General features: G+C 37.4%; 1 protein-coding gene across 2 annotated transcripts in view; it reads left to right on the forward strand.

Moving 5' to 3' along the window:
• Positions 1-25,969, forward strand: part of OSBPL10 (oxysterol binding protein like 10) — a 118,195-nt gene that overhangs the window by 42,384 nt on the left and 49,842 nt on the right. For both annotated transcript variants that reach the window (XM_071735446.1, XM_071735445.1), the window contains exon 4: positions 7,287-7,478. In XM_071735446.1, the coding sequence (XP_071591547.1) occupies positions 7,287-7,478 (192 nt within the window). The remainder of the gene's footprint in view (positions 1-7,286; positions 7,479-25,969) is intronic.

Here is a 25,969-nt window from a genome sequence, read left to right on the forward strand (position 1 = left end):
GGGTAGATTTTATTTTGTGCAAGTGGGATATAGGTTAACTGGGGAAAAATAATGGGACAATCAGGCAAGCAGTGGGAAGGTAAATTCAGTTAAGTTAACCAATAAAGCAATTCTCAGCTACAGGTCATTCATACTGGAGAGAGAACACATTTTTAAAATCTTGAATAGATATTATTGGAAGGAAATTCACAGGAAAGCAGGATAATGTTTTTTAAAAGCTGGAGCTGTGTCACTATTTCTGTGAAATATTCAGAGAGCATTCTTTCTTCCTGCACTGGAACCAGATCAGCAGTGGTTTCCATTCTTTTTCAGAGCTACTGCCTGCTTCAGAATGCTACTGTTTAACTTGCTGGCATTCTATCTCTAAATTTTCAGCTGGGGACAGGAGTTGCAGAGGCAATTAAGCAGAGCATTGATTAAAAAAAATAAAGTTGTATACTGATGACTAAATTTAGTTGTGTCCTAGTGAATGGTCCAAAGGTGAGCTATACAGCTAACAAGTGGATGTAACACAAGCTAAGTCTGTCACTTTGCTTTAATTAAATTTTACATCTTAATGATAAAAAAGCAGTAAAAGGATAATGTTCTCTGGCAAATAATTCCCAAGGTGAAAGATAGTCTTAATGTTCTTGGTATTCCCATATAAGTCTCATTTAGCTTAATTACAAACTGCTCGAACTCCACAGAGTGCCAAATCACACTGTTTTGGAAGAAGTCTTATATGTCTGGATAGGATTGCTGCTTTTAAAAATCTATTCTAAGTGAATGTGATCGTGCAAGTTTTAATTAAAGCATTAGCCAAACTGGAATTCAGTGATATAAAATGGTGCCAAGAAATAGGCTTATGCATAATTTTTGTGGTAACTTCCAAGAATAATAGGTTCATACCCATAAATTGTCACAAGCTTGTACGTTCTTCTGTTTGTATTCTTTTTTTCTTGACTGTTTAATGATGGTGTCTTTAAAAGCACTAGTGAAAACAAACACATGGGGTTTTATACCAGCTCTTAATTCCAATGTGCCAATCAGTTGCTGGATTGGCATATAACCTTTGTATTTTTCTGTGTGTCTCAGGAAAGTGGCAGGGAACAGGAAACTTCATCTTGTGATAACTTTCAGCTTAGTTCTGTGCTAGAATAAGGAGGTAGATTCCTCTTTGTTCCAACTCCTGGTTTGGAGCTGCACAAGTGGGCTGCCAAAAACTGGATGGTGTGGTTTCATGTTTCAGCTCAACTTGTCTGCTGATTCCCTGCAGCTGTAAATGGCAGCCCAGTTCCCTTCCTTCTGCTGCCACCCTTGTGCTGGCTCTGTCGTGGTTCTGCTTCTATGGTAGCTTGCACATCAGAAACAGAAAAACTCACATCCTGTTAAAAAGGACTTAATTACTTGGCCAGCTCATGGAGGAATCTGATGAGCACTGATGCAGGGGAAGCTGGACTCTGTTTCCATCAGTCCCTGGTGGTACAGCCTTGCTTTCTTCCCTCTCCTGGATGGAGGATGAAATGGATCTGGCCAAAATGTGACTTTTCTGTGATTTCATCTGAGGCTTTGTATTTAACACTGAGCCAACTCTAAGACCATGTGTGTCTCGGTGGGACTGACTGTTCTGTACTCTTTCCCTTCAAGCACTGCTCCTGATGCCTGTTGTAACTTTCATCCAGCCCTTTGGAAAGGCATTTTGGGGACCTGAATCAGCAGAAAATTATGTGTTTTTGTCTACATCTCTGTTTTTATTCTTATTTAACTCCCTGGAGTGGCTCTCCTTTAGGTCAAATGAACCTGAGAGCTAGCATGGAGAGATGGTGGAGAAAAAAGTCCACACCTGCCCCTTTCAGTGTCAACTTGTGGCAGTTTTAGCTATGATGTGAAACAGCATCTGTTGTAATGCCTGAAAACTTGAGGTCAACATTTTATCAAATCATTCTGAGGTGGATGTGTAATTTTTCTCTACAGCTGGAAGAATGGTTATCATAGATCTTCAGTGGCCCTTCAGTTTTAGCTGGTTTCTTCTTGCCTTATTTATGAATGACCACAGAGATACTTTTAAATTTCTAAATGGATTATTCACATCTTTGTAACTGTTCCTATAAAGCCAGATTAGTGGAAGTCTTTGTGAGTGCTGTTTTGGTTCTTTTATGTACACCAATCCTCTTTTCCTTTTGAGCAAGTTCATCCTATGCTCCTAAGGTATGCTTGTCTGTTTAGATGCCTTCTATAGGTTAGGGATGAGAGAGGGAAAGGATGATGCTTCTAATTATAATGTGCTTTGGAAGTCCTCACAGTGGGGAGGCTGAGAAGGAAGCAGTGCTTGGCTGTAGATATGTGTGTGTTTGACACCTTTCTAACACCCTTCAGAAGCTGCATAAAGATAAGTTACAGCTCCCTGCTTCCAAAACCCTTCTACAGAAATGGAAAAAAAAAATCCATTTAGGACTGAACATGATCTTGCTTAAATGAAAGAAATGATTTTATGATGGAATTATTGTCATAGTCTCTTGCTTAAAAGCAGACATGTATTGCCTTACTGAAGATGATGAAGCACTATGATGGTGCTTTACACAAATGTGCAAAGCATATCATCAAGCTGGTCCCTGAGGTCTTGATGATATGTAGGCTCAGTTATTTGCATTTTAACATTTGTGAATGTTTACTATGGAAATTAAACAGCATATTTTTCTGATAATGTGTGACTTGTGGCTGTAAAGCTGTGTGCAAGGACTCGTTTTGTTCTACATATATGTAGAGGAGTAAAAGAGTATTATTACAGTATTTATTTATTCTGTAGAAAACATCTGCAGCACACTGCCTGTGAAAATGATGATTATCAGCCATAAACAGATATGACAATTCACTTCAAAAATTAGTTTATTGATCTCTGGAACATTGCATTTATTTTCCAAGTGAAACAAAACTGCTTCTGGTAAGTGGTGAAAAACACTTTAGCTTCTTTGTGAGCAGGAGGGGCAATCTCCAGAGAGAATGAATCATGAAAACATTAGTATAATAGTAGCTTACTGTTCTATAATTATATTATTTTAATTTTTAGGAATTTTGATATACAGATAGAAACATTAGTTGTACTGGTTTTTTTTATGCTGGAGATGGACAGTCTACTAAAATAAAAAGCTTAAACCAAATCTGTTTAGCTAAACAGACTTTAGCTATCTTTAGGTCATTTGGTTGTAATGCATGTTATAAATTAATCTTTTAGAATCTCTACTATTTATTAGTTTAATTTTATTAGCATGCAAACTGTTTGAGCTCTGGTGGAGTTGGCAAAGAATATTTGTAATGTTTTTGGGATGCTTCAGCCTGTGGATTTCTTGACTCATTATTGGCACCATGCATTACTAGTTGTTGAAGAGCTTATGTATTCCTTTCATTAGACTTTTCAGAGTCTTCTATTTATTTGCAAACCTGGAAGTAGTAGGTCAAGGTATGATAATAGTTACAGGGGTAAATCAGCCATACCAGTGGCACTGGGGTGAGGAGCAGGGTGTTAGGAATGAAGATCCATCAGTTACTGTCATTGCTTTGATTTCCTGGGAGGATGACTTTAATGACTTCTTTAGTATGATATGTAATAAAAGTGCTTTTAGCTGTGGAAAGCATCACATAGGTTTTAAAATTTTCCACTTTTGTAAAATACTTGATTTTTGTACATCTGTGTATCAATGCGAAAGAGATGCTTGTCGTTCCCAGTGTTTAATCCAAAGAAGTTCTGTGGAAGAGGAATGAAGTATTTGGCTGGGACATAGGTGTTGACAATGTGTTGTAGAATTCTAAAGTGCATAAGGGGCTGAGTTGTAGTTTCTGGAGAGGACTCTTCTGGCAATGGCAGGAAGAAGCTGTCAGAAGAAATTAGCTGCTGTCTCTGTCTGCTTGGATGAAGCAGGCACAGTGCTCTGCTCCTGTTCTTTGTGGCACTCAGGAGTGAAGCACAGCCCCACTTCAGAAGATTTTGCCTGTCTGTAGAAATTGCCTCCTGCAGACATCCACCCACACTTTGTGTGTGAATGCTTCTGGAAGTTGTAAGTTGGAATTTTTGCATTTATCAAGGGGCCTTGCCTAGGGATGTCTTCATGGGTAGCCAGAGGTCCTGGTGCTGAGCTCACTTAGGGCTTGTGTGTTACAGATGTCCTCTAAAGAATAATCACAAATTAGATGTTAGAGGATTTGTGTTGTGAGCTGGTGGAGATTTCTGGCACATTGGTCGGAAACATTGGGTGGATGAATGTATAATACAAACATATATGTAGAGTTTTGGGGTTACCTAGTATCCCTGTACCAGGACAGCCTTCCTTGGCACCATCTGCTACTAAAACTATAATATATTCATAGTATAAACTATATATATATTAATCTTCCTGATTTTTCTTTCGTTTGTACTGATTCCCAAACAAATAAATGTCTTTCCAACAACAAGAGCTGCTTTGAGCTTTCATGTGCCTTTGTGAAACTTAATGAAAAGCCATTTTAAATGCACTGTGGTTCCAGAGACTGTTCATTCTGCCTCAAGCTACAGTTCAGTATAGTTGATGTAGCCCAGTGAGTTGTGATATGAACTGGGGCAAATCTTGCAAGAAAAAAAAAAATCTAGGTTAAGAGACTCCAAAAATGATGGACTTTCCTCTTTCTTGGAAATGTGTTCATTATTTATTTGTGAAACAAAACCATTTGAAAAAATTGCAACTAGCTAGCAGATTTTTTTACTAATAGTGCACTCTCAAATTTAAGATTTCCAAGCGTAAATGGGGTTCACTGAAAGGTGTATTGTGTTAGGGGACATAATGAGAGAAAGTGAGGTGTTAACTGCAGTCAAGGTGTCTGTAGTGATCATACAGTTCACTGCAGTTTCAAACATTGTCTTGAGGAAAAATAACATTGAATTGCCAAATAATATCAATGATACAGATACTGACTTAGAATGAACACAGCTTTCCATGTGTGCAGGTTAAATGAGATTATTTTGGCAGCTGTTTTTTCTGAAAACTAATTCCTAACTAAGAATTCCTTCCTGATTCTGTAACTTAAAAGAAACAGTTCATGGGTTTTTCCATATTTGTTTTATGTTACTTTTTGTTATTTGCAGATCTATAGCACTCCCTCCACCAAAAAAATTAAAACATAATAGAGCTTCACTTTTCACAGAATGTTGTTTTCTTTCAAGCAAAACTAATGGCTAAACTCACAGTTTTACATTGTTGCTGCTTATCTGAGTTTTAGGATCAGTTTAGTTATATGAAGGTACTTGTGTATTTTTAATGTCATGATACCAGAATATTTTTTATTTTCAAAAGATTTCATTCAAAAAATAAAGTAACTTATTCAACTGGAAGGGAAATTGATCTTAGGCTGCAAAAAATTGAAATGAGCCTGTTGTTTCTTTACCCTAAATTTAGTTTAGAAGTTTTCTGAGGCTAGTCAGTTTAAAAAAAGAACCATCAGTAAACGTATTCTGGTATTTTACACTAGGCATATCCTTTTTCTTTGAAACCTCTATTTAAGAAAGGAAATTCAATCACATCCAGCTTCCCTCATACCCTTCCTTCTCTCAAATACCTTTTCCTCTGGCTCTTATTTTAATTGTAGTTATGTCTAAGCAATTCTCTTTCAAATGGAAGATGAGTTAAAAACCTGGCAACCTTCTGCGCCCTTCTGAGAAATTCCACCCCCTGTCTTTTTTTTCTTTTTTCCTTAGGGTTTTATATGCAATTGTGAATTATCAGCCAGGATGGATAGTTTTGAATGTCTGATTCTGCAAATGCCTATTCTTATAATCTTATTAGTCATGGTAGTAAAGAATATATTCGTTGCAAAACTGCATTCAGACCACCATTCTTGGAAGTGTTTGTAAATGTAAATCCAGATGAGTGGAATAATGCTTATTTCTATGAGTACAGAAATATGCATGCTGGGAATATGATAACCCTGCTTTTAAATCTTCAAATGCCTCCAAGAGTCTGACTTCCAGTTTTGTCTGGGGGTAGCAAAGGGATTGTGTTACTTATTTCACTCTTCCCTCTTGGCAGTGCCAGGTAGCCTGCCTTGTCATTTACAGTCAGTAAATGGTAATGTGATGCCTGACTATAATTCCAGTGCTAGCAGGAACCTGTCCACATTGGATTAAAAATCTTTTAATGAAGTTAACTCAGAATTGCAAAGTTCGAACTATAAGGGATATGGAGAGAGATTATACCCAAGAAATATTTTTGTGCACTTGGCAGCTGACTCCAGGGTAGTACCCCACGTTGGTGGAAACTGTCTCAGCAATGCTGAAGGCTTCCATCATTACCTGAGTGGGGTTTGTAGGAGGGGTGAAATGCTATTTCACCCTTAGAGCTGTATGTTTACCTTGCTTTCTTAAAGTGCTACTAAATGTCACTCTCTGAAGTGGTTTGTCTTCCCTTAGGTAAGAGTTGCTCTGTTTCAGTTTTAACTTTACAGATGCAATCAACAATTCAAACAGAAAGGAAAAACTTTCATATTGCACTTTTATATCCCGTGGTGCTTTAGTGCACAGTTGAGCTTGACTGAGAGTTGCTGTCCTAAAGACCCTCAGGAAAACCTGGGCTGCAGAAAACAAACCAAGATGACAACACTGACAAGTGGTTAAATAACACAGAAAGAATGTTCAGACTGTTTTTATTGTTGTATGTTAAGAGCATTCACAATACAGATACTGTGGCCTTTATTGTATCTAGGTTTTATTTCAAACTTACTCCAAAATGTAGTGACTCTTTAAGCCATGTTTTGTTTGGAATGTTAATTTTTTTAATTGGTGCATGGAGAAGTGTTACCAAAATTACAACTCTGATGTTGAAAACAGCACTGGATTATTTCAGAGGGTCATCAGGTGTAAGAATTAAGACCTTTTTTCTTCCATACTGTTCAGAACAGTTTGGTGACATATAGGTCAGTGGCGTCATAAAAATATTTGTGTTGGCATACTTATTACTCTGTCTGCAGAATCCTTCCTAATTTTTCCTACAAATTGTGGTTGTAAGAACTTAGCAGCATGCTGGTGTATGTATGAGCTTGTGAAGATTTTTGTGAAGGCCAATTTCAGAAAATCCAAGAAACAAAGATGATAACCACAATGTTTCCCAGAAGATCCCTGCTGAGCTATGCAGGTGGTTCAGAAAGAATAAATAAATCCTGAGAACAGTTATACCTTCAGAGTTAGGTTTCTGAGAGAAATAGATCAGCACAAACCTGTAGCCTGGACTGTAAATGATTTACTTAGATAAAGGTTGCTAATACCAACATTCCCTTGCTTGTTCTAGAGCGTTTCCTCCTCTCGAAGTAGAAGCTCATCTCTGCTGCCACCTGGGACAGCTAATTCTGCATCTCCTAGTAGCCAGAAACATATGAATCAAAGTGGGTCAGCTGTTGTAACCATCACACATCACAAATCGCCTGCAGCTGCTCGAAGAGCAAAGAACCAGCGTTCTGGCCAACTTCATGAAGTCAGAGAGGTAAGAGAGAAAAATCTGCTGTTCTGCTACAACTTCTAAATGCTTATTTTGCTTTAGAATAAGTGATCAAATCCGACAAGTTAGCAGTTTTCTACGTTTCCAACTTATTTTTGACTGATTTATTTTGATCCCCTCGCTGAGCAGAAAGGTTCTGGTCCAGCTTAAATCTTGTCTGTACCCTAACCCTGTACAGGTCTTTTTTTGTTAGTGTTAAAATTTGTGTGCACATCCTTAAAAGAATTAAGTTTGCCACAGCTGCCAAACTTTGCAGTGGTTTTGCTGTGCTCAGGGAACTTATTTTTTAAGCTCCATTGAGCAAAACCTTTCAGATTAGAGAGCCCTGAAGCATTTAAATATAACTAGAAAAAAACCCAAACTTTAATAAGTTTGAATGAATGTGAGAGAAGTCACAGCTCCCCAAACTCAGCAGTTTGTTTCTTAAGGCTGTAGTCTTCAATTTGTTGTCAAGTTTCTGTTGCTGGCTTTGTGATGGAAGAATGCCTTGTCAGTGTTAAACACATGAAAAGCAAACAAGAAAGCATGTTTCTTTCAAAGTGTGTTCACCAGGGTTTAAGAAGTATAGCTTGTATGGTGATTTAAGTCTGTCTTCCAGACAACAAAAATACTGCGGGATTTTAACCTTAAATACTATGTTAGACTTCTGCAGAACTTGCCTTCATATTTCTTTCATCCATTGTTATTTTTTCTTTGTCTGAATTTCTTGCTGTTCTCTAATAGTGCCTTTGTAGGTCCCCCTCTCACCTCTTCTACCAAAGAAATTGTTGGCAGCCTTGCTGCTTGAAAGCATTCTTTTATCACATGCTTTTAAAGTGTCTACCCGTATCCTTCAAGTTGTAGTCTCAAGAGTCTCCTTTTAAGATTATGCTCCCTAAATATTTTATAAACAGAGGCCTTTTGTATTAAGAATTTGAATAAATTCTTAGTGTGTGCACACAGTGAAGACTTAAATTACATATCCTGATGAAGAATGCTTGTTTTTATATTTATCCTAGTGACATTAAAAGTGAAAGAACTTCCTTTGTATCCTCTATTGAATTAATGGTCATACCTTGCTCTGAAGAGCCTACTGTCTGAATGTCACATAGGTTTTCTTTGCATTACAGAAAACACACATCTGTTTGATTTTCATGAGAATATCTTGTCTTTGCCTACACATCATCTGCCCTGAGTTGCTTCTACCTTACTAAATTTGTTTCCTCTCTAAAGTTTAATTTAGAGTGCACCTTAAATGTACTAATAAAATAAACAGCAGGAGCTATTGCACTTCTGTCAAATGAAACTGAGTAGGGCCAGAAGGAATTTAGAGAATTAGTTCTGATCATAGTAACTTGGGAAGGGAAAAAGTCAACAGATGTAAAGAATTGCACTTGTGAAGGAAAAAAATAAATAAAGCCTATAATAAAACAGAATAAATGGCTAGGTATCATCCCTGCAGAAAATGCCTCAGGGTTGCTGACTCATTTTTTTGCACTGTATTGCAATGTGACATAATTCCAAAAAGTTAAATATTACAGGGCTTTAATCTGTAATCATGGAAAGTAATTATTTTGCTATGTTTCATGTGCAAGCTACATCAGCTGCAGTACCATAGCCTGTGAGAACAACTTACAGGGCTGCAATAAAAAAGTCTTACACATTGAACATATGGTACTGCTTGAAGTTTAATAGAAATGTGTTTTTCAGGGAGGGGAAATGGTGCTAAAATAAACAATTAAAACTTTATAAGGAGGCATGTGAACTTTCAACTATTTGTGTATTAAATTTTTTTTTTGTGTGTGTGTGGTGCTTCTTATAGAAGAGCTTATCAATGGAAAAAACAATCCTTCTGCCCTCTTTCACAGTCTTTTAAAGTGGCTGCTTGACTGATTTTGTTTTTATCTTGTGAAAGGATAAATCTGGTTTTCCAGGTTAAGGAAACAGAGATTTCATTTCATCGATGTGCTCTGTGCATTTCTTTCTCTCCCCTTTTTCCCCCTGTTGAATGGAACAGACTTGGGTATATGCTGCCTGTTTTTTCAGGAAATATTCTTGTTCCCTATATGATTCAATGGTGACTGTTAGATGTACCTTCCTATGTTAAATTCATGAGAAGTGGGTCCTTTGCTTTGTGAAGTGACCTTCACAAAAGTGTTTTTAAATCTCTTCTAGTCTTTTTTTTTCTTTTTTCTTTCTTTTTCTTTTTTCTTTATTATTTGAACTGAGGAGAAATACGAACTAAAAGTACAATAAGCAAGAGTTAATTTCCTCAACACCCAAATTTTTGCTTTTTATTTGCAAGTTTTTTGGTATGGTTTTGATGAAGGGAAGAGACAGCGAAGGGATTATGGACCTGTGTTAGTGTTCCCCTTATAGAATGGAGTCATCGAAGCTTTGATATGCAAATAAGCTTTTTTTTTTTTTTTTTTTTTTTTGTAACTGTTATGGTAATACTACAGTATTATATACAAGATCTGTGAGAAACAGGAATGCTGCAAAAGGGGCATCCCTCACTTGGGACATATGGTCTTCAGTAGCTTGGACAACGTCCCTGGGAATTGCTGAACTTGAAATTGCTATTCAATTCTGGACCAGTTTTTCTTGATTTGGCTGTGTTGTTTGGAAACAGTGAAGCATATCTGCATGTTGCAGAAATTTACTCCTCTATTTGACATAATGAAATGATATTGGTTGTTCTTTTTTGCCTTTTGTTTCCTTTCATAGGAAGCATAAACAATATGTCATTTCCTTCTGTTGTTTGTTCTTCTGGCTAATTTAATATTATTACTATTTTTACTCTTTTTTTTCTTTTTTTTTTTTTCTTAAGGACATGCAAAATTCTGTAAAGGTAGCAAAAGAAACTTGTTGATACCAGTTTATATAATATATGAAAGCTAAAATTCACCATATGTTAACCTGGGAGAGCTGATCTGCTCTGTCTTCTATTTTATTCAGATTTATTTGAAGTCCTACCTGTTTGTTTGGGCATAACTTATCATTTAAGGGTTGCTTTCTAACTATTTCTTAGTGATTTTATGGTGTGTGGTGGTGAAAATGAATTCTGTTTTTTGAACTGTACATATTATTAGCCTCTTAGGAGCGTGTCATAAGAGTTGTGCTTGCAGAATTCCTTACTGCAGGTGGTTAAAATTAACTGGAACTGAAAGTCAAGTGGCCACATCACACTTCATATTAAATTTTATCTATTACTGAACTAAATAATAGTGGCACACATCATCTTGGAATGTTGTTCCTTTTGGCAGAGTGTCTGACTATTTTACAACCTCTGCCAGTGTTACCATTGTTGTTGAAGAACAAATAATTGCTAAATGTGACCATTTTGTAGTAACTTACATGAATTATTTACTGAAGTTTACAGAAATTAAATGGAGTTAACCAGGAGTTGTCTAGAGAAATGGGGTTTTTTTTCCATTTCTTAAAAAAGTCACTAAAGGGAATTTCTGATTCCTTTGAAATGTGTTGTTTGTGACAGCTGTTGATACTATACAGTGGTCCTGTCATCAGCATGTGTTTCTGAACATCTGATATGGTGAGATCCAAATTTCATGGGGCCTCTACCAGAGTGATATCTATTTTTTGTGCCAGTAGGCAGTTCCAGTATTTGGAAAGGACTGCTTTTTGGTAAGGGACAATCCTGATGCTGCTTGCATATCCTTTGCCATTTATAAACGTGGTGACCATTTGATTCCTGCAGGAATTATACAACTATCTGATAGTTCTTTGCTTTCTGCCTTAACATTGTAGGAAAATCTAGGACTTGTATACAGGGCTGTGTGGATTGAGCTTTCCTGACATTTTGTGGAGCTGCAACTGTCAAATTTTATGTGGTTACTCAGAGAAAAAGATGATTCTAAAACATTTTGGGGATTTCAAGGGAGAATTGAATAGCTTCAGGTCACTGTAATATTTTGATAGTAAGACTATCAAAATATTAAAAACTGTGATCAAAATAAAACTGTGATTAGCAACTGTGAAAAAAGGATGCTGTTGTGTGTGAACTGTTTATTCTGTTACAGAATTGTAGCACTGCACAGGCAGCGTTGCAGGTGAAAAAGCAGATGCAGTGCTGGAGTTATTCAGGGAAGCATTCAGACTTGCAGGACTGTTACATATGTGAACACACAGAGAAATACACTAAGCTCTGAGTATGCAAACTTTGTAATCTGCTTAAGCTGTAAATTAAATGATAATGAAACAATTTTTGTTTCATGCCCAATTTTACTTTCCAGTTTTGAAGAAGTAAAATTTTACTTATTTCAATTTTCACAGAAAGCGTTTATAGTGTTTCACTTGTGCAAAAAAAAAGTGTCTTATTTTCTGTTCGTTTGGACATATAATATGGTGGTACAGTGAGTGGCAGTTTTGGAAAGAGAAGAGAGAGAACACAGAACAGGAGCCTTGGTTAGTTAAGGATCTCAATTTTTTTCTGTACTTGTATTTAAAATGTCTTCCTTCCACTCCCCCACTATAAATAATAAATTAAAGATAATTTGATCAACTTTAATCAAGTGCATCATATCATAAACAAAATTTGTAGTCTATAACTATGGATGGGTGCTGGTCAGAAAATGAGAAATCTTTCTTAATAGGTTAGATCTGAGTACTGCTACATCTATAGTTTATATGTATTGTATGGTACTTTAATTTGTTTGTAAAAAATCACTGTCACAATTTTTTCATTTTAATTAGCAGGGTGTGGAAAACAGGTACTCATGTTACCACATTAAAACAGAATGAACAAGTGCTTGCAAAAAACCCAAACCAGAACCATAGCTGTTTCCCAGAAAACAGTGATTTCTTCCTGGCTAGTGGTAGTGAACAGAAGATGACAGAAAACCTCTGGGTCACTGAAGTAAATATTAAGGGAATGAGGCCTTAAGTCTTAATTCAGCTGTTGATACTTGTTTGGCATAGAACATACTCATGTAATTTATACTACAGCTATTACTATTTAACCATGCTTAGAAACTCTTTTTGAATTGAGAAGCATTGTAATATAAATTTGTGTTACAGTTACCTTTAACAGCTTAATTGCAGTGGAGGTGGCTAATATTGAAAGAATTGCTCCCAGCTGTGTTTTAAAAGGGGCCATTATAATTTGTTTAGGGGCATTAAATTTGTTACAGTATAAACCAATTTCAAAACTAGCAGGAGGGCTAAAAAGGGGCAGCTGCAGATGGTATCATTGAACTTTCTTCTGAATTTATATTGGCCCCCATTCTAGAAGTTTGTGTTCCTGCTACAGTAAGAAGATATGAGTGCAAGAATGCAGAATTGTTCTGGCTGCTCAGCAATATTAGTCCGGCTGCTATCCATATCCTTATAGACAAAAAGTAAATTTAGAGCAAAAAGAACAGATTAAATTATTCGCTGTCTCCTGGGGCAGTTTCTTTGGAAGCTATTTAACTTGCCTATAGAAGGCTCATCTCCTGTGTCTGTTTATTCTACCTTGAGTTAGTGCTGCAAAGATCAATAAAACCATGTCTCCTCAAGAGATAAATGGGATTCTTAAATCTCTGGGAATGTCAGTCTAGTATCTTCCTAAGCAGTAAATGAGCATGTGCTTATGAAATATATTCAATAAATAGCATTAACTGTCACACTTTGGGAATGAGGAAATGTAAATTATTCTATTACTATAAACCAATAATTATAAAATCTCTTAAACATGAGTTGAATACTCTCTGAATCTTTACCTTGTCTTTGCAGTATCTTTGAAGTCACTAAGAGTGCACAGAAATTACAGTTAACTAAAATACACCTTTCTTTGTGCACTTGATTTTATATTCATGTAAAGGTTGAATCATCCTGGATTCCAGATACCCAGGCAGGGAGAATTAAGGTTGCTATGGGAATCGTAGAGCAAATGTTCTACTAAAATTACACTGGTTGTCCATGCAGGTTGTGTCAAGTGAACCTGGCTCATTATTTCCAGTTCCTCCTACCCCCCTACCTTCCCAAATATTTAAGATGCACACATGGCTTCTTTTCATGTTTTGTTGTTTTTTTTTCTTTTAATCCTGAAGTTTAGGAGTAATAGAGCATGTGCAAATACTGTAATATTCAATCATTTAGTGGGTGTCAATTTATAAATTTGGGATTCTACAGTGCATATGATAGCTAAATTCAGAGACTGCTGCATCATTTGTTTTCTTAAGCAGTTGCAGGGAAGCTAAGATGACTTTTTGCAGTTATTAAAATATAGCATTAAATTTTAACTAAATGGCAGGTTCCCAAAGGAGCTTGAGAGGTCAGATTTTAAGGGAATTTAGTCTTCAGCATCTGTATGCCTTCAAAACCGTCCATTTTATGCATAAAGCAGAATTCAACTGTTCTGTTTTGTATCATAGAATGACTTGGACTGGAAGGGACCAAAATCATCTAGTTCAACGCCCCTGCATGGGCAGGGACATCTCTCACTAGACCAGGTTGCTCAAAGCCCCATCCAACCTTCCCTTGAACATAGGATGTCTAAACCAGCACAGTGTATCATAGACTTACCTACAGTTTTGAAGGCTACAAGGCTGTTTTCTTTCACAATTAAAGCACAAATACTGCAATACTTTTAATTTAGTGTTTGAAAATGAAGCTTTAAAGAAAATGCACTTCAGTAAATCTTTTCTCATATGAAGGTATCACATCTCCTGGCTGCTTATTTAGTAGTCTTGCTTTCAGTGTGGGTTTCTGGGTGAATGTGGCAAGGTGGACTTACCTACCTTCTGCAACTGTTTATAATGCCTTTTTACTGCTTCCAAGATACACAGGCTATTTTGCTAACCCACACTTACATATAACTTATTAAATTAAGTAGAAGATATTTTCGAGTGTTCTCAATGGTAGTAAATGACAATGTAGTATTAGGTGGCTAGCCAAGTTTCAAATATTAAGTACAGAAAGTAATTATATAAATGCCCTCCAGGAGCAAGTAATCATAGGAGTGGCTCATATATTTTAAACATACCATTCAGTTTACATCATCACACATGTTTATGAGGGACTTTCCGCTCCTTGTGTAACACTGAAAGTGCTGCATGCTAAACTAAGAAATACAGGAAACACTTCAATTTTACAAAAAATAGGAATAGTAAACACTTGAGCTTTCATCAGTTATTTAACAAGGACCTGATCTCTAGCAGCTTTTCCACATCTTCTTACTGTGATCTCCATCTCTAATGCTTGGTTTGCAGGTTCAAATGCTTTAGAAGATTTGTGTGTGTTACACAGGTGTTTCTAAGCAGCTGCTTACCTGCTTTGTGGTTGCAGTTCTGGTTTCTGGCAATATGCTTTTAGAATATAGCTAATACAGTGCTGGCTAGCAAAATCTCATCTGGCAAGCTAAACTGAACTTTACCTGCCTAAATTTGACATACACTTTTATGTAGCTTTGTACTATAGGTATTAGATGTATACCTGTAGTTGCTTAATTATTGTAATTTTTTATTATGCTTCATGTATTTCCTTCTTGATCCAGAAACAGTATTAGCTACTTGCAGATGCTGCTTAGCATGTTCCTCTGGTGATACCTACTGTGATATGGGGTGGCTGCTTGCAGTTTTTCTCCCAGAGATCCCCAGTTATCCAGTTGCAGTTTTCTTGTTAGGATTAGGCTGGCAGACACAAAACACACAGAAAACTTGCTGTGTGAATGCAGCTCATCCATATTACAGTAAAACTGACTGCTCAAAATCACTGTGTAGTGTATGTTGAATCACTTCAGTTCTATGAAGTTAATGATGTCAATTTAAACCAGCTGCCAGTCAGCTCTGGGACATGGGGTGGAGTTCAAAGGAGTGGATTTGGAATGCTTTGTCACAAATATTAAGGTTTGTATGATTCGAAGCTCGGGAATGGCATAATTAGATAGCCTTGATAGTGACAGTTCATGCTTTTCAGAAAACATGAGGTGAATTCACTGTAAGATGGGGAAGTAACAGGTACTTTGATTAAAACTGAAGGTCATTCCAGGGTATATTGCACACCTAAGAGTTGCTTAAAAGATAGAAAAAAAATTTGATTTTATGCTCAGACACTACAAGCAAAGTGACTAACTGGGAAGAGGAGTGAAAGGAAGTGTAGATGTTGTTGGGAAAGGCAAAAAACCCTCCAAGTGTCCGTCAGAAATTAGAATAAGTCCTATATGAGACATTGGACTACTCTGAATGTCTGTATGTGTGTTTATATATTCCTAGAAGAAATGGAATAATTTAAAGAAAAAAAAAGTTACATTTTCTTGCAACATGTATTCTGAGAGAAACCTCCTTATTCTTGAAGCTACAAATGTTGAAATGTGTCATTTATTTTCAGTGCAACATGGCCTTTTCTCTTTTGAAAGCTGATTTCATGCAAAGTAAAAACAGACAAAGAGGTTTTATCAATAGTATGCAATATTGTGGTAAATTAAAAATTTCTGTGGATCCTGATGTTGACTTAATGACTAGCAACCTTTTAGGTGCTCTTTTGAAATCTTAAAATTCACAAATGTGTCTTAATTGCTGATAATCAAAATATGCTTTTTGGGCCTGTGCTATAGTTTTTTACTCACCAAAGTGATCCTTCTGAAATACGTAAGAAAAACTGCTACTAAGAAGAGTACAAACAATAATGTTTCTGTATGAGCAATGTTTAATCTGTAAAACTAATGACTTTTCCTTGCAGATTTTGAGTTGATTTTTATCACAAAATGTGTAAATGTGTCCCTTAAGATATTTTTATATGCTGTGCTCTCAATGCTGCATTCTCTATTTTAAAATACAAGTGTGCTTCCTGTTTGTCTGGATGGCAGCCAGTTGCTGTCCAAGATTTCCTTGAACTTGCCAGCTCCTCCTTTTTCCTTCTCTAATTTTTGTTTCTGGATCACTGGAAGCAACTCAAGGTGGGGGAAGCAACCCTGGCAGCCATTGCCCGCTTTTTGTCTTTTCTCCTCTGTGATTTTATCTCAAGATCCCAACACCCTCCTCTCCTGGAGTTGTATTTTGATAGTAAACGGTAAGTTTCAGTAGGTGACTATTAGTAGGATATGCTTAATATAGCAGTTATAATGGCAAATTCTGAAGAAGAGAGCTCTTGATGGGGGAACCTAGCACTTACTAGTGGTGTTTTGAAACAGTCCTTATACTGGTAGCAAATGTCATGCATTACCTACAAGTGTGTGGAGTATCCACAGGGAGCTCTGCTCCAGCAGGCAAAAAAGAAAAATTTCATGTCTTCTGCAATGAACCCTGGTGCACTAACATCTCCCTTCAGAGGCAAAATGACTAATACTAGATTGATACTGATTATTTTGCAGAAAATGTGTAGCTCACTCACTCTGATTTGTGGGGAAAAGTAGTGCTTATTGCTACAGTTTGTCTGTATCCTGCTCTTTCACTTGAGTGTGTATTATGGCAGCTAAAAAACCTAAAAAACTTTAACTTCTCACCTAAAGACATCTGAAGTAGCTCCATAAAATACTCTAAAAATACTTGATGGTATCAGAGGAATTTTATTTTCCTCAGCTGTTTTAGTAATTTGGTTTACTTGTAAAACTTTCACACAGAAAAGAACCTGAAGTTTATGTTGGTTTGCGAGGGAAAACTTTTCTCCTCTTCACATCTTAAATAGGAAGAAGGGATTCTCAGAATAACTTCAAATTTTGGGAGGATGACAGGAAAAAGTGTTGTTTTCTTGTTTTTGTTTTTCATCCATAAAATGTAAAGCCATTCAAGGGAAACTGAATATTTCAGGGTATTGATTAAGATTAAAAGCATTCTCTACTTTAGAAAATCCAAGATCGTCTGTCTGCTAAAACATCCTCTAGCAAGATTGGAACCAATCTCCATGACACAAGGTCTTTTTTTAATGCCTCTTCTGGCCCTCCCCCAGTTTCCTTTTTGTCTTTTAGTAACTCATTTCTCAGATGAGAAGGACAGATTGAATACAGAAATAATGCACCTAACCTTAAGGCTGGAATTGTGATCATAACGAAGCATGGTAAGGAGTCTGCCTGAGAAAGCAAAGGGCAGAATCTGATTTTCTTTGGCCTAGAGTTGGTGATCTGTTTTGCTGAAATTTCTGGAGGCATTCTCAGGGATCCTGCCAGAATTGCTAAATCCTCTCTACTAACTAGCATGTGAGCTGGTGGACCTCTTTCTTGTGTCTATTTGGCTGATGAAAGAAGCGGAGTTTTCTAGAAACTTACTGGGGGCATTCTGACAGACAGGCAGAATGGGAATATTTTGCTTTCAAATCCAAAGTGTCTGCATGAAGTCCTAGAGAACGCTGACAATTACATCTGTCATAATATTCTTCGGTATTTGAAAACTGATTGGTTAAGTATATTCTGTCTTTTGTTCTTCTGACCAGAGAAATGCCTTTGTAAAACAGGTATTGAGGTCAGGTCAGTAACTTGTGAGCCTCTGCCTGTTTCAAAGCACTGAAAGAAAGGAGCATCTTCCTCCTTTATTCCTGAGTTGCAACAGACTGAGTATTTCTTGGGAAGGTAGGTTACTTCTCTTCCTCTGGTACTGGAAGAGAATGTTGAAGGCTTCCCTACCCATCTACAAATATGACCCTTTTTTACTTTTTCCTCCTTCCCCTAAATCCAGCAATCTTATGAGCTAAAGCAATAGTAAGCAGACCTACAAAGTATAGAGAGATTGTTGTAGCTGTGCAACCACTAGCAAGGGAGATTGGAGGCATGACTAATGGGCTACTGGATAGTAGACATAAAAAGTCGGGAGTCCATCCAATAATTAATGAATGGTGTCTTCACAAAATAGAATGATACTATGTAGTAAAGATATGTAACATGTCCAAGTTACAGTATTTAAAGATACATGAATTGTGTAAAGAAAAGAGCATGGGATCATGCCTATAACATGAATAAATTTACTAGACAATTTAAAAGGTGTGTGACAGGAGTTGGTAAACAATAGGTGCTCCCTGGAGTGTGAATCCTGTGCTGAGGTCCCTGCAGAGCTCAGAGCCTCTGGAGGTGATGATGGTGACCAGTGGAAGAGCAGCAGCATCCATGAAAGCAGCAGATTGGAAAGAGTAGCTGAGAACAGGAAAAATTGTGCCAGAGTGCTTCCTGCACACATTGTTTTCTCCTCATTGTCTTAGACTTGGCTTTTAGAATCAGTCCTAATGACATTTCCTCCTCTGTCCTATAAGGTTTTTCTGGCAAGGGAACCACCTTGCAGAACATGCCCTGAAAAGGCTGAACATCAAAAAGAGAAAACAAAATCCCTAAGGAAATACTGTTTTGTTAGACAAGAGGATGAAGGTATTTAAAAACTTGTCTTTTGGTTGTTCCTTTATTATTTATTATGAGGTTAGGGAAAAGAGAACACAATAGTGGATGGCGCATAGGGGGAGCTCATTTTCATTCTCCTCAAAGTAAAGAAATAGAAATGTGAAAACAGAGGCAAGACCTGAGAAGAGGAAGAAATTTGCCCTGGTGATTAGCTGCCATCCTGATTGTCAGAGGTATAGTTCTGTTTGTTCCATCACTTTTTGTAGCTCTGTCTGCAAATTACATGCCAAGTGAAAATTAATTTGCTCCTTTGAAGCTTCATTGATAGGATGTACGAGTCTAAGCCTTAATAACTATTATATAACTAGTCATTCCAATTTTACTCTTCATTGTTTGCTTCTTTAAAATAATTGAGGTCAAGCTAGCTGCTACCCTGAGGTGACAATAACGGAGAATTGTGTGCTTATTCTCTGCTATGGGAGGGAAGCATTAATCAAGAAAAGACAATTGATATGAATGTCATTATCTGGTTCCGTTGTTCCAAGATGCTTACAGAATATCTCACTTGGTGTTCTAGGATCCTTTCTTAAAATACTTTTTCTCATTAGCATAGTAATGGTCACGGAGGCTCCTGCGGATCTTCATGCAAATCAAAGCTTTGTGTGTAGAATTCCTTTTTCTCTGCAGCTCAAGGAGAGGTCCTTTTTGGTCAAAAGTTCAGTTTTTATTGTCAGCAAAGTGGACAGATGTGTTACTTGTGGAACTTCATCACGTTTGTGGTCATCTAGTATTGCAAATGTTTCTCTATTAGATACCTGTAAAACTGAAATGCAAAATTTGGGGTTTGGTTTGGATTATATATTGCAGTACTTGTAGCAGCAACTTCTGTGTTTAGCTCTTTCATTTAAGTTTTATGCTGTAATTTTGGCTTCCCAGCTTGCATGCTCTTGATGGAATCCCATTAAAAGAAATCTATGGACATGACTTCTCTTGAAGAAAAGAGAGAAGCCTATAAATCCTTACCAGAAAATTTCTTTTGTCAAGTAGTAAGATGCATGTAGCAAGTGACCTTGAGTAGTATGAGAATGCTTTTCAGAAATTAAGCCAAGGCAGTTTTCTTGCTCTGCAGTGGTTAGGTATAAGTGCTTAACTCAATAATGGGCTACACTGGATTAAAAAAAAAAACAACACAACAAAAACTTTTACTGCACTTTTTAGAAGTTTCCTCAACCTGACAGAATTCTCAATTGGAGAAGTATACCTTCTGAGCTGGTAATTAACAGTACCTACAGTAGTTTTTTGCATGTGTGCTTATGCTCTTTCCTTTTTCAGAATAAATAGTTGAAAGTGGGAAAGATGGGCAATTGTGAACTCGAGCTGAATTGGTAACTATTGTATACAATTAATGACTGGCATGATTGCTTTAGTGGCATTGGAGGTCCAAGTGTCTATGCTTTACATTTTGATATACTTGGTGCATGCGTGTGTATGTATATATATCTATTACTGCTCTATATATTGGTTGTCTTTTTTAATTTTTACCATATGACAGTTTGTATTATGTTTGATGATTGCAAGAGGAGTCTTTGCTCATGGTCAGGATTGATGAATATGTTAGGTTTACATGGCAACCCAGTGTATTTGGTTTACAATAGCTTAGAACATTTTTATTTTTTGTGTGTAGACTTTCTTCTCTTCTGTCATTCATCTGCTTTTGCTTTTAAGAAAAGCAGTGCTTTATATTAAGGAAAATAAAAAACAGCCCCACAAAAAAACTCCACACAAAACACAACACAATCCCCCCTGTGGTATATGCATGTTTAACCATGAGAACCAAGGTCCTGACTCAAACCATGACTTATCCTAGGGTGGTTTGTGAAGCTGGTCTCTCCTTGTGTCCTTTCCCAATGTCTTCTGAAATGTTTTTCTTTTGGTGCTATTGTCTATAAGCAAGTAACTTAATATTTCCAGAAAGTGTATATGTGTGCGTGATAGAGATACCACATTTTCATGTAATACCTCATTTATTAACAAAGCCTCAATCAAACTAACCAAACAAAAAAACTCCCAAAAATTGAGGAAGCAAGCTGGCTATTTCCCATCCTTTGAAGGTTGGGCAACAAGGGCAACTTGGCTCAGGGTCTGTAAGAAAGGGATCCGTGTTGCATTTCAATTACTATTTAAATATCTAAAGCTTATCCCACACAGCTGTGCATTTTTTGAATGCTTTGTTTTTCATATAAGCACTGTGTTGTTTATTTTCTCCTGGTTTTAATAATTGTTTTCAACTTACATGCAGTCAGTAATGGAAAGGATTTAAAAACAAAAATCATTGCATTAAATCTTTCAGAGGAATTGCTTAGAGATGAGTAGACAGACAATATGCTGCTGGTGGCAGTGAGCAGGGAGTACTACAGTAGCAAAAAAAGTTATTAACTGATGGAGCCGAATGTCTCTTTGAATGATTACTACCACATCACAAAGGAGCTTGACCATGCAACATTTCTGTGGGTTCTCAGCACTAAAAGAGTATTTTTCCTTTTTCTCTGAAGTGTTCTGATTTTTTTGCTACAGAATATCTCAGTGCCTACTATAAAAGGATTCAATTTGTGTGAAGATCAACACCAGAAAAGGAAAATGCAGTGTTAAAAATTAAATTGCTCATGTATGTATCGGATTGTGGCTGGAGATGTGTGAAGATCCTTCTTTGGGTTTTGTGTTCCAAAAGAAGGACAGGAAGATCTGAAGTATTTAAATTGTTATATATAAAGACAGGATTGGTGATGCTACTTATTTTCTTGGCCCCTTCCACATGGCTTGTATGACAAAGGGAGAATATCTGCTTGCTCTTTGAGGTAATGATGGCTGATGTAATTCTTCCTTTGCTTCAGGGAGCTTGAAATGACTGTCTTGGGAGATGCCCCTGAGACAGCTGTGGATTGGGTAGTTACGTAGATGGCTTAAGGCTGGTGTTTGCTTTAGGTTGTTGTGATGCATTGAGCTAGTTGGGTGAAATCCTGTAGGATCAGTAATTCCAGAAGAAAAGATGTTCTGATTATCATAATACATGTCTGGGCTGGACAAACAGACATAGGACTACTAGTCCTGGAGTCTGGATAACAAAGCATTTCTACTGTGATTAAAATAATGTCAAAAGCAGTTCTATGTTCTTCAATTTAGGTGTGGCTATTCAGTTTTCTTCCTTTGAAATTTCTACCTATCTTTGGTTCAGGATGAGAAGAAAAATATGTAACAATTTGGAATATGTCTGTATCTTTCTCTAGCTTCAGAAACAAATTGAAGTCTTAAATAAAAAAATTACATTCAGGTTTTGTAAGATTTCTCTTGTAAAGATTTATATGTCATTTAGTATTTTAACAAGAATATTGAATCACTGTAATTGTTTCATTTAGCACAGAAAATAGCACCTCAATTTTTCATTACATTTCTTAATTTTAGCAGCTAATCTTAGCTTGTTTAGTGTATCACAGAATGTTCTTCATATTACATCTGAAACACGTGTCTTTGCACTTCTAGGGTACCTTTATAGCTTTTTTTCTGCCTCTTTCTCACACTGTGGGAGTGACTCTGCCAGCAGAGTAATTTCTACTTACCCCTTTGTTTGGGGTCTTGTCCTGTATCTGCTCAGTCCCTCACATCATGGTTGGCAGTGCTTTCACAACAGGAAGATTGAGGAGGTGCAGTTCTAGCTGTGAAGGAGTGGTTAGCAGTAGCTGTGGCAAGCAGGGAAAGCAATCACACAAGATTTTAAGGTCAGCCATGAGGGAGGAAGCAGGCAGCAAGAGCAGCTGTGAATCAGCTGTTTTGGAGCAAGCAGTTGGAGAGCAGATGATCCACTGAGGGAAACATCAGAGATGATTTCCATTGCATCCAGTCTTCTGTGAGGGTGTCATTGGATGGCAGGTTTCTTGGAGGGTGGTGTTATTCAGAAGAATTGTATTGGTGGCAGGTTTTGGTAGCAAGGGTGGGTTCTTGGAGAAGATGCTGGTATCTTTCCCCATGTTCAGTAGAACCAATGCCACTCAGCTCCAAGATTAATCTGCCACTGGTCAAAACTGAGCCAATGAGAAGTGGTAGTGCTTCTGTGAAAACATATTTAAGAAGGGCAAAAAAACTCTGCAAGTGCAGCTGGGGAGAGGTCATGAGAGTATGTGAGAGAAACAACTCTGCAGACACCAAGGTCAATGAAGAAGGAGAGGGAGGAGGTGGTCTGGGCACTGGAAGAGAGATTCCCCTGCAGCCCATGGATGTTAAGGGTGGAGGAGATACCCATCTGCAGCCTGTGAAGGACCTGGCACCAGAGCAGGTGGATATGACTAAAGGATTCTGTGACCCCATAAGGAAGCCCATGCTGGAGCAGGCTCCCAGCAGGACTTGTGCTGTGGAGAGAGGAGCCCGTGCTGGAGTGGGTTTGTTGGCAGGGCTCAGGACACTGTGGAGGACCCATCCTGCTCTCTGAAGGACTGCACCCCACAGAAAGGACACATACTGGAGAGGGACTGTCTCCCATGGGAGGGAACCACATGCTGAAGCAGGGGAAGAGCCTGAGGAGGCAGAAGCAGCAGAGACAAAGTATGACACACTGACTGCAACCCCCACTACCCCTCTCCTTGCACCACTTGAAGGGAGGAGGTAGAGAAATGAGGAGAGAAGTTGAGCCTGGGAATAAGGGAGGGGTGGGGGGGAAGTGTTTTAAGATTTGGGTTTTATTTGCTCGTTACTGTACTCTGATTTTGATTTGTAATAAATTAATTTCCCCAAGTTGATTGTCTTTTGCTTGTGATGGTCATTGGTGAGTGATCTTTCCCTGTTCTTAACTTGATACAAAGCTTTTCATCATACTTTTTTCTCCCTCTGTCCAGCTGAGGACAGGAGTGATAGAGTGCCTTGGCAGGCACCTGGTGTCCAGCCAACATCAGCCCACCACAAGGCAATATCAGAATTTCTGGCAGCCTACAAGAACTGAATCTCCTTTGAGCTTCAGGAAAGGTGTTGATAAGAAAACAATGTTGTCTTCTCATGGGCTGGAGACAGAGAAAGGAGCAAACCATGTGAGTTGTTCTTCTCCTAGCCTGAGGCTTCCTCTAACCAAACATTTTTCAGTTAGGTAAATGTCATGTTGGATATACACACATATAATTCCTTTTAATACATACAGTCCTGGCAGTTATTTCGGTTTTTTCCATCTCATATCTAGCATAGAGTTGCATTTCTGTAGTTTGAGTGTGTTTGTGGGAATATCCAGCTTTTTTTCCATGTTATGAGAAGGTATTTATAGGGGAAGAGAGGATGCCAAAGCTGAAAGAAGAATGGAAAGAGAAGTGGGTGAGGAGACAGGGGCAAATAGTCTTTGCTGTTGTCAAAACTTGAGAACTTATTTGCAAATGGGGAGGATGGAGAGCTGTAAGATAATGAAATAACCCCTTGTAAGAGCAAAGTCACTCAAAATTAAGCAAGTTATTTAACTTTGGGGAAGAAAAGGTAAATTATAACTTTCTCAAGATCAAAGCTTGTAATTGTGGTTCTGAACCCAGCATAGAGAGCGGATAAATCAAGAACTCTGCTTCCTCTCCTCCTGAGACAGCAAAAAGCAGACCCACAAGCAAGACAGATGATACTGCTGCAGCTGCACGGCCTGGTGTCTGTCCTTTGCTTTACTCTTTTCAGGGCAATCTCACTTCAGCTCCTTTAAAATCTTTTGTCAACAACTTACTTTTAAAAAATACTGGTGAGCATGTAAAAAAGTTATGTTATTTCAATCATATTGGTTATTTCCTTCCCTTTTTGCCAGAGTTCTTCAGTGACTCTTTAGAATAGGAATTTTCATTCACAGTGGAAAAAGGAAAGAAGCTTTCTCCATGCAATTATATTGTGCAGTCTTCCACAGAGATGATCTTCTAGCTGTTCCTTCAATTTCCCTCCCTAAGCTCTCTTTCCCGAGGGAGAAATATCTGCATGAGTGTGTGCCTGCATTGCTCTTGGTTTTGTTTTAGCTTTGAAGCAGCCCTCTGTCTGTGCTGTGGAGCTCAGTTACAGGATACATGACTTCTCAAAGCAGAGCACCAGTGGTTCCCTAAGGCTGCGTATTGCTGGGGTCTGTGTCACCTTCTGACCAAGCTGCTTTTCTGTCAAGGAGAATTAGAATTGACTGTGGCCTCTACTGAAGCTTTGGCCTCTTTTAAATATTGAGTATTAAAATCTTATTATTGTAACCTTCAGCAAAGCATTTAGCTATATTTTCGTATGAACCTTGCAACAACATCTTCTAACTTAATTCTAGTCTAACTTCTTCATTTATTTGGATGATTATTTGGATCTTTGAGTTCAGTTTCCTTTCTTGATTTTCAGTGTACTCAACATGAACTACTAAGTCTTTTTACCACAGCATAAAGAGGCTACAGGAAGCACACCATACTTTGACAATATAATAAAGATAAAAAAGTAATGACATTGATAACAATACATTTTTTACAGTATAGTACCGTGGACAAATAGAACTTGAATCTTGGTTGCTTGTAAAGGTTTTAGTTACTTCTGTTGGAAAGCTTTGGATAACTAAGTATGAACCTGTAAAGTTTTTCAATAAGTTTTTTGTGAGGTAAGTAACAAAAGAGGCTTGTCATTTTCATGTGTCATTTTATACAGGCTGTAAAACTGGAAAGAGAAGTTTTAAGCATCTGCTTTTTCTTTTGACTTCAGAAAATATTTTGGAGTTTCTTTAAAGAACAAACAGCCTGTTCAAATAACTTTGTTTTTATCTGCTATACAAGCACGCATTTTATCTTCACCTGGATGAATCTACAAACAGATTAACTTTCTCCTGGACAGCTGTTACTCATATTTGATAGTGAATAATTTGTCTATGTTGTATCCTATGCTAATGTATGAGAGCTTAAGTTACCTTATTTAGTAAAAATAATTCCTTATTGATGCTTCAGAAATGAAAAATGTCCATTTTTAAATGGCGATTAGAAGTTTTATGTAGGAAGGGAGGAGTAGGGACAGTGTAGCTTCTTTGGGTGTCTGAGATTACAAGCAGAAGAAAAATCTAAGCCTAAATTAATAATGGAGAAGGAAGTAGTGTTTTCATACCTCTCCTTACAAAGACTTTCAGAAAGTATGAGTGACACTGTTAAACCTACTGTGAGCCTTCTATTTTAAGAGACTGTTCTCTCTAACATAGTGTTGACATTTTTACAGGCCTTTGATGGTCTCAAGC

This window comes from Heliangelus exortis, chromosome 2 (genome assembly GCF_036169615.1).
Source record: "Heliangelus exortis chromosome 2, bHelExo1.hap1, whole genome shotgun sequence".
NCBI lineage: Eukaryota > Metazoa > Chordata > Aves > Apodiformes > Trochilidae > Heliangelus > Heliangelus exortis.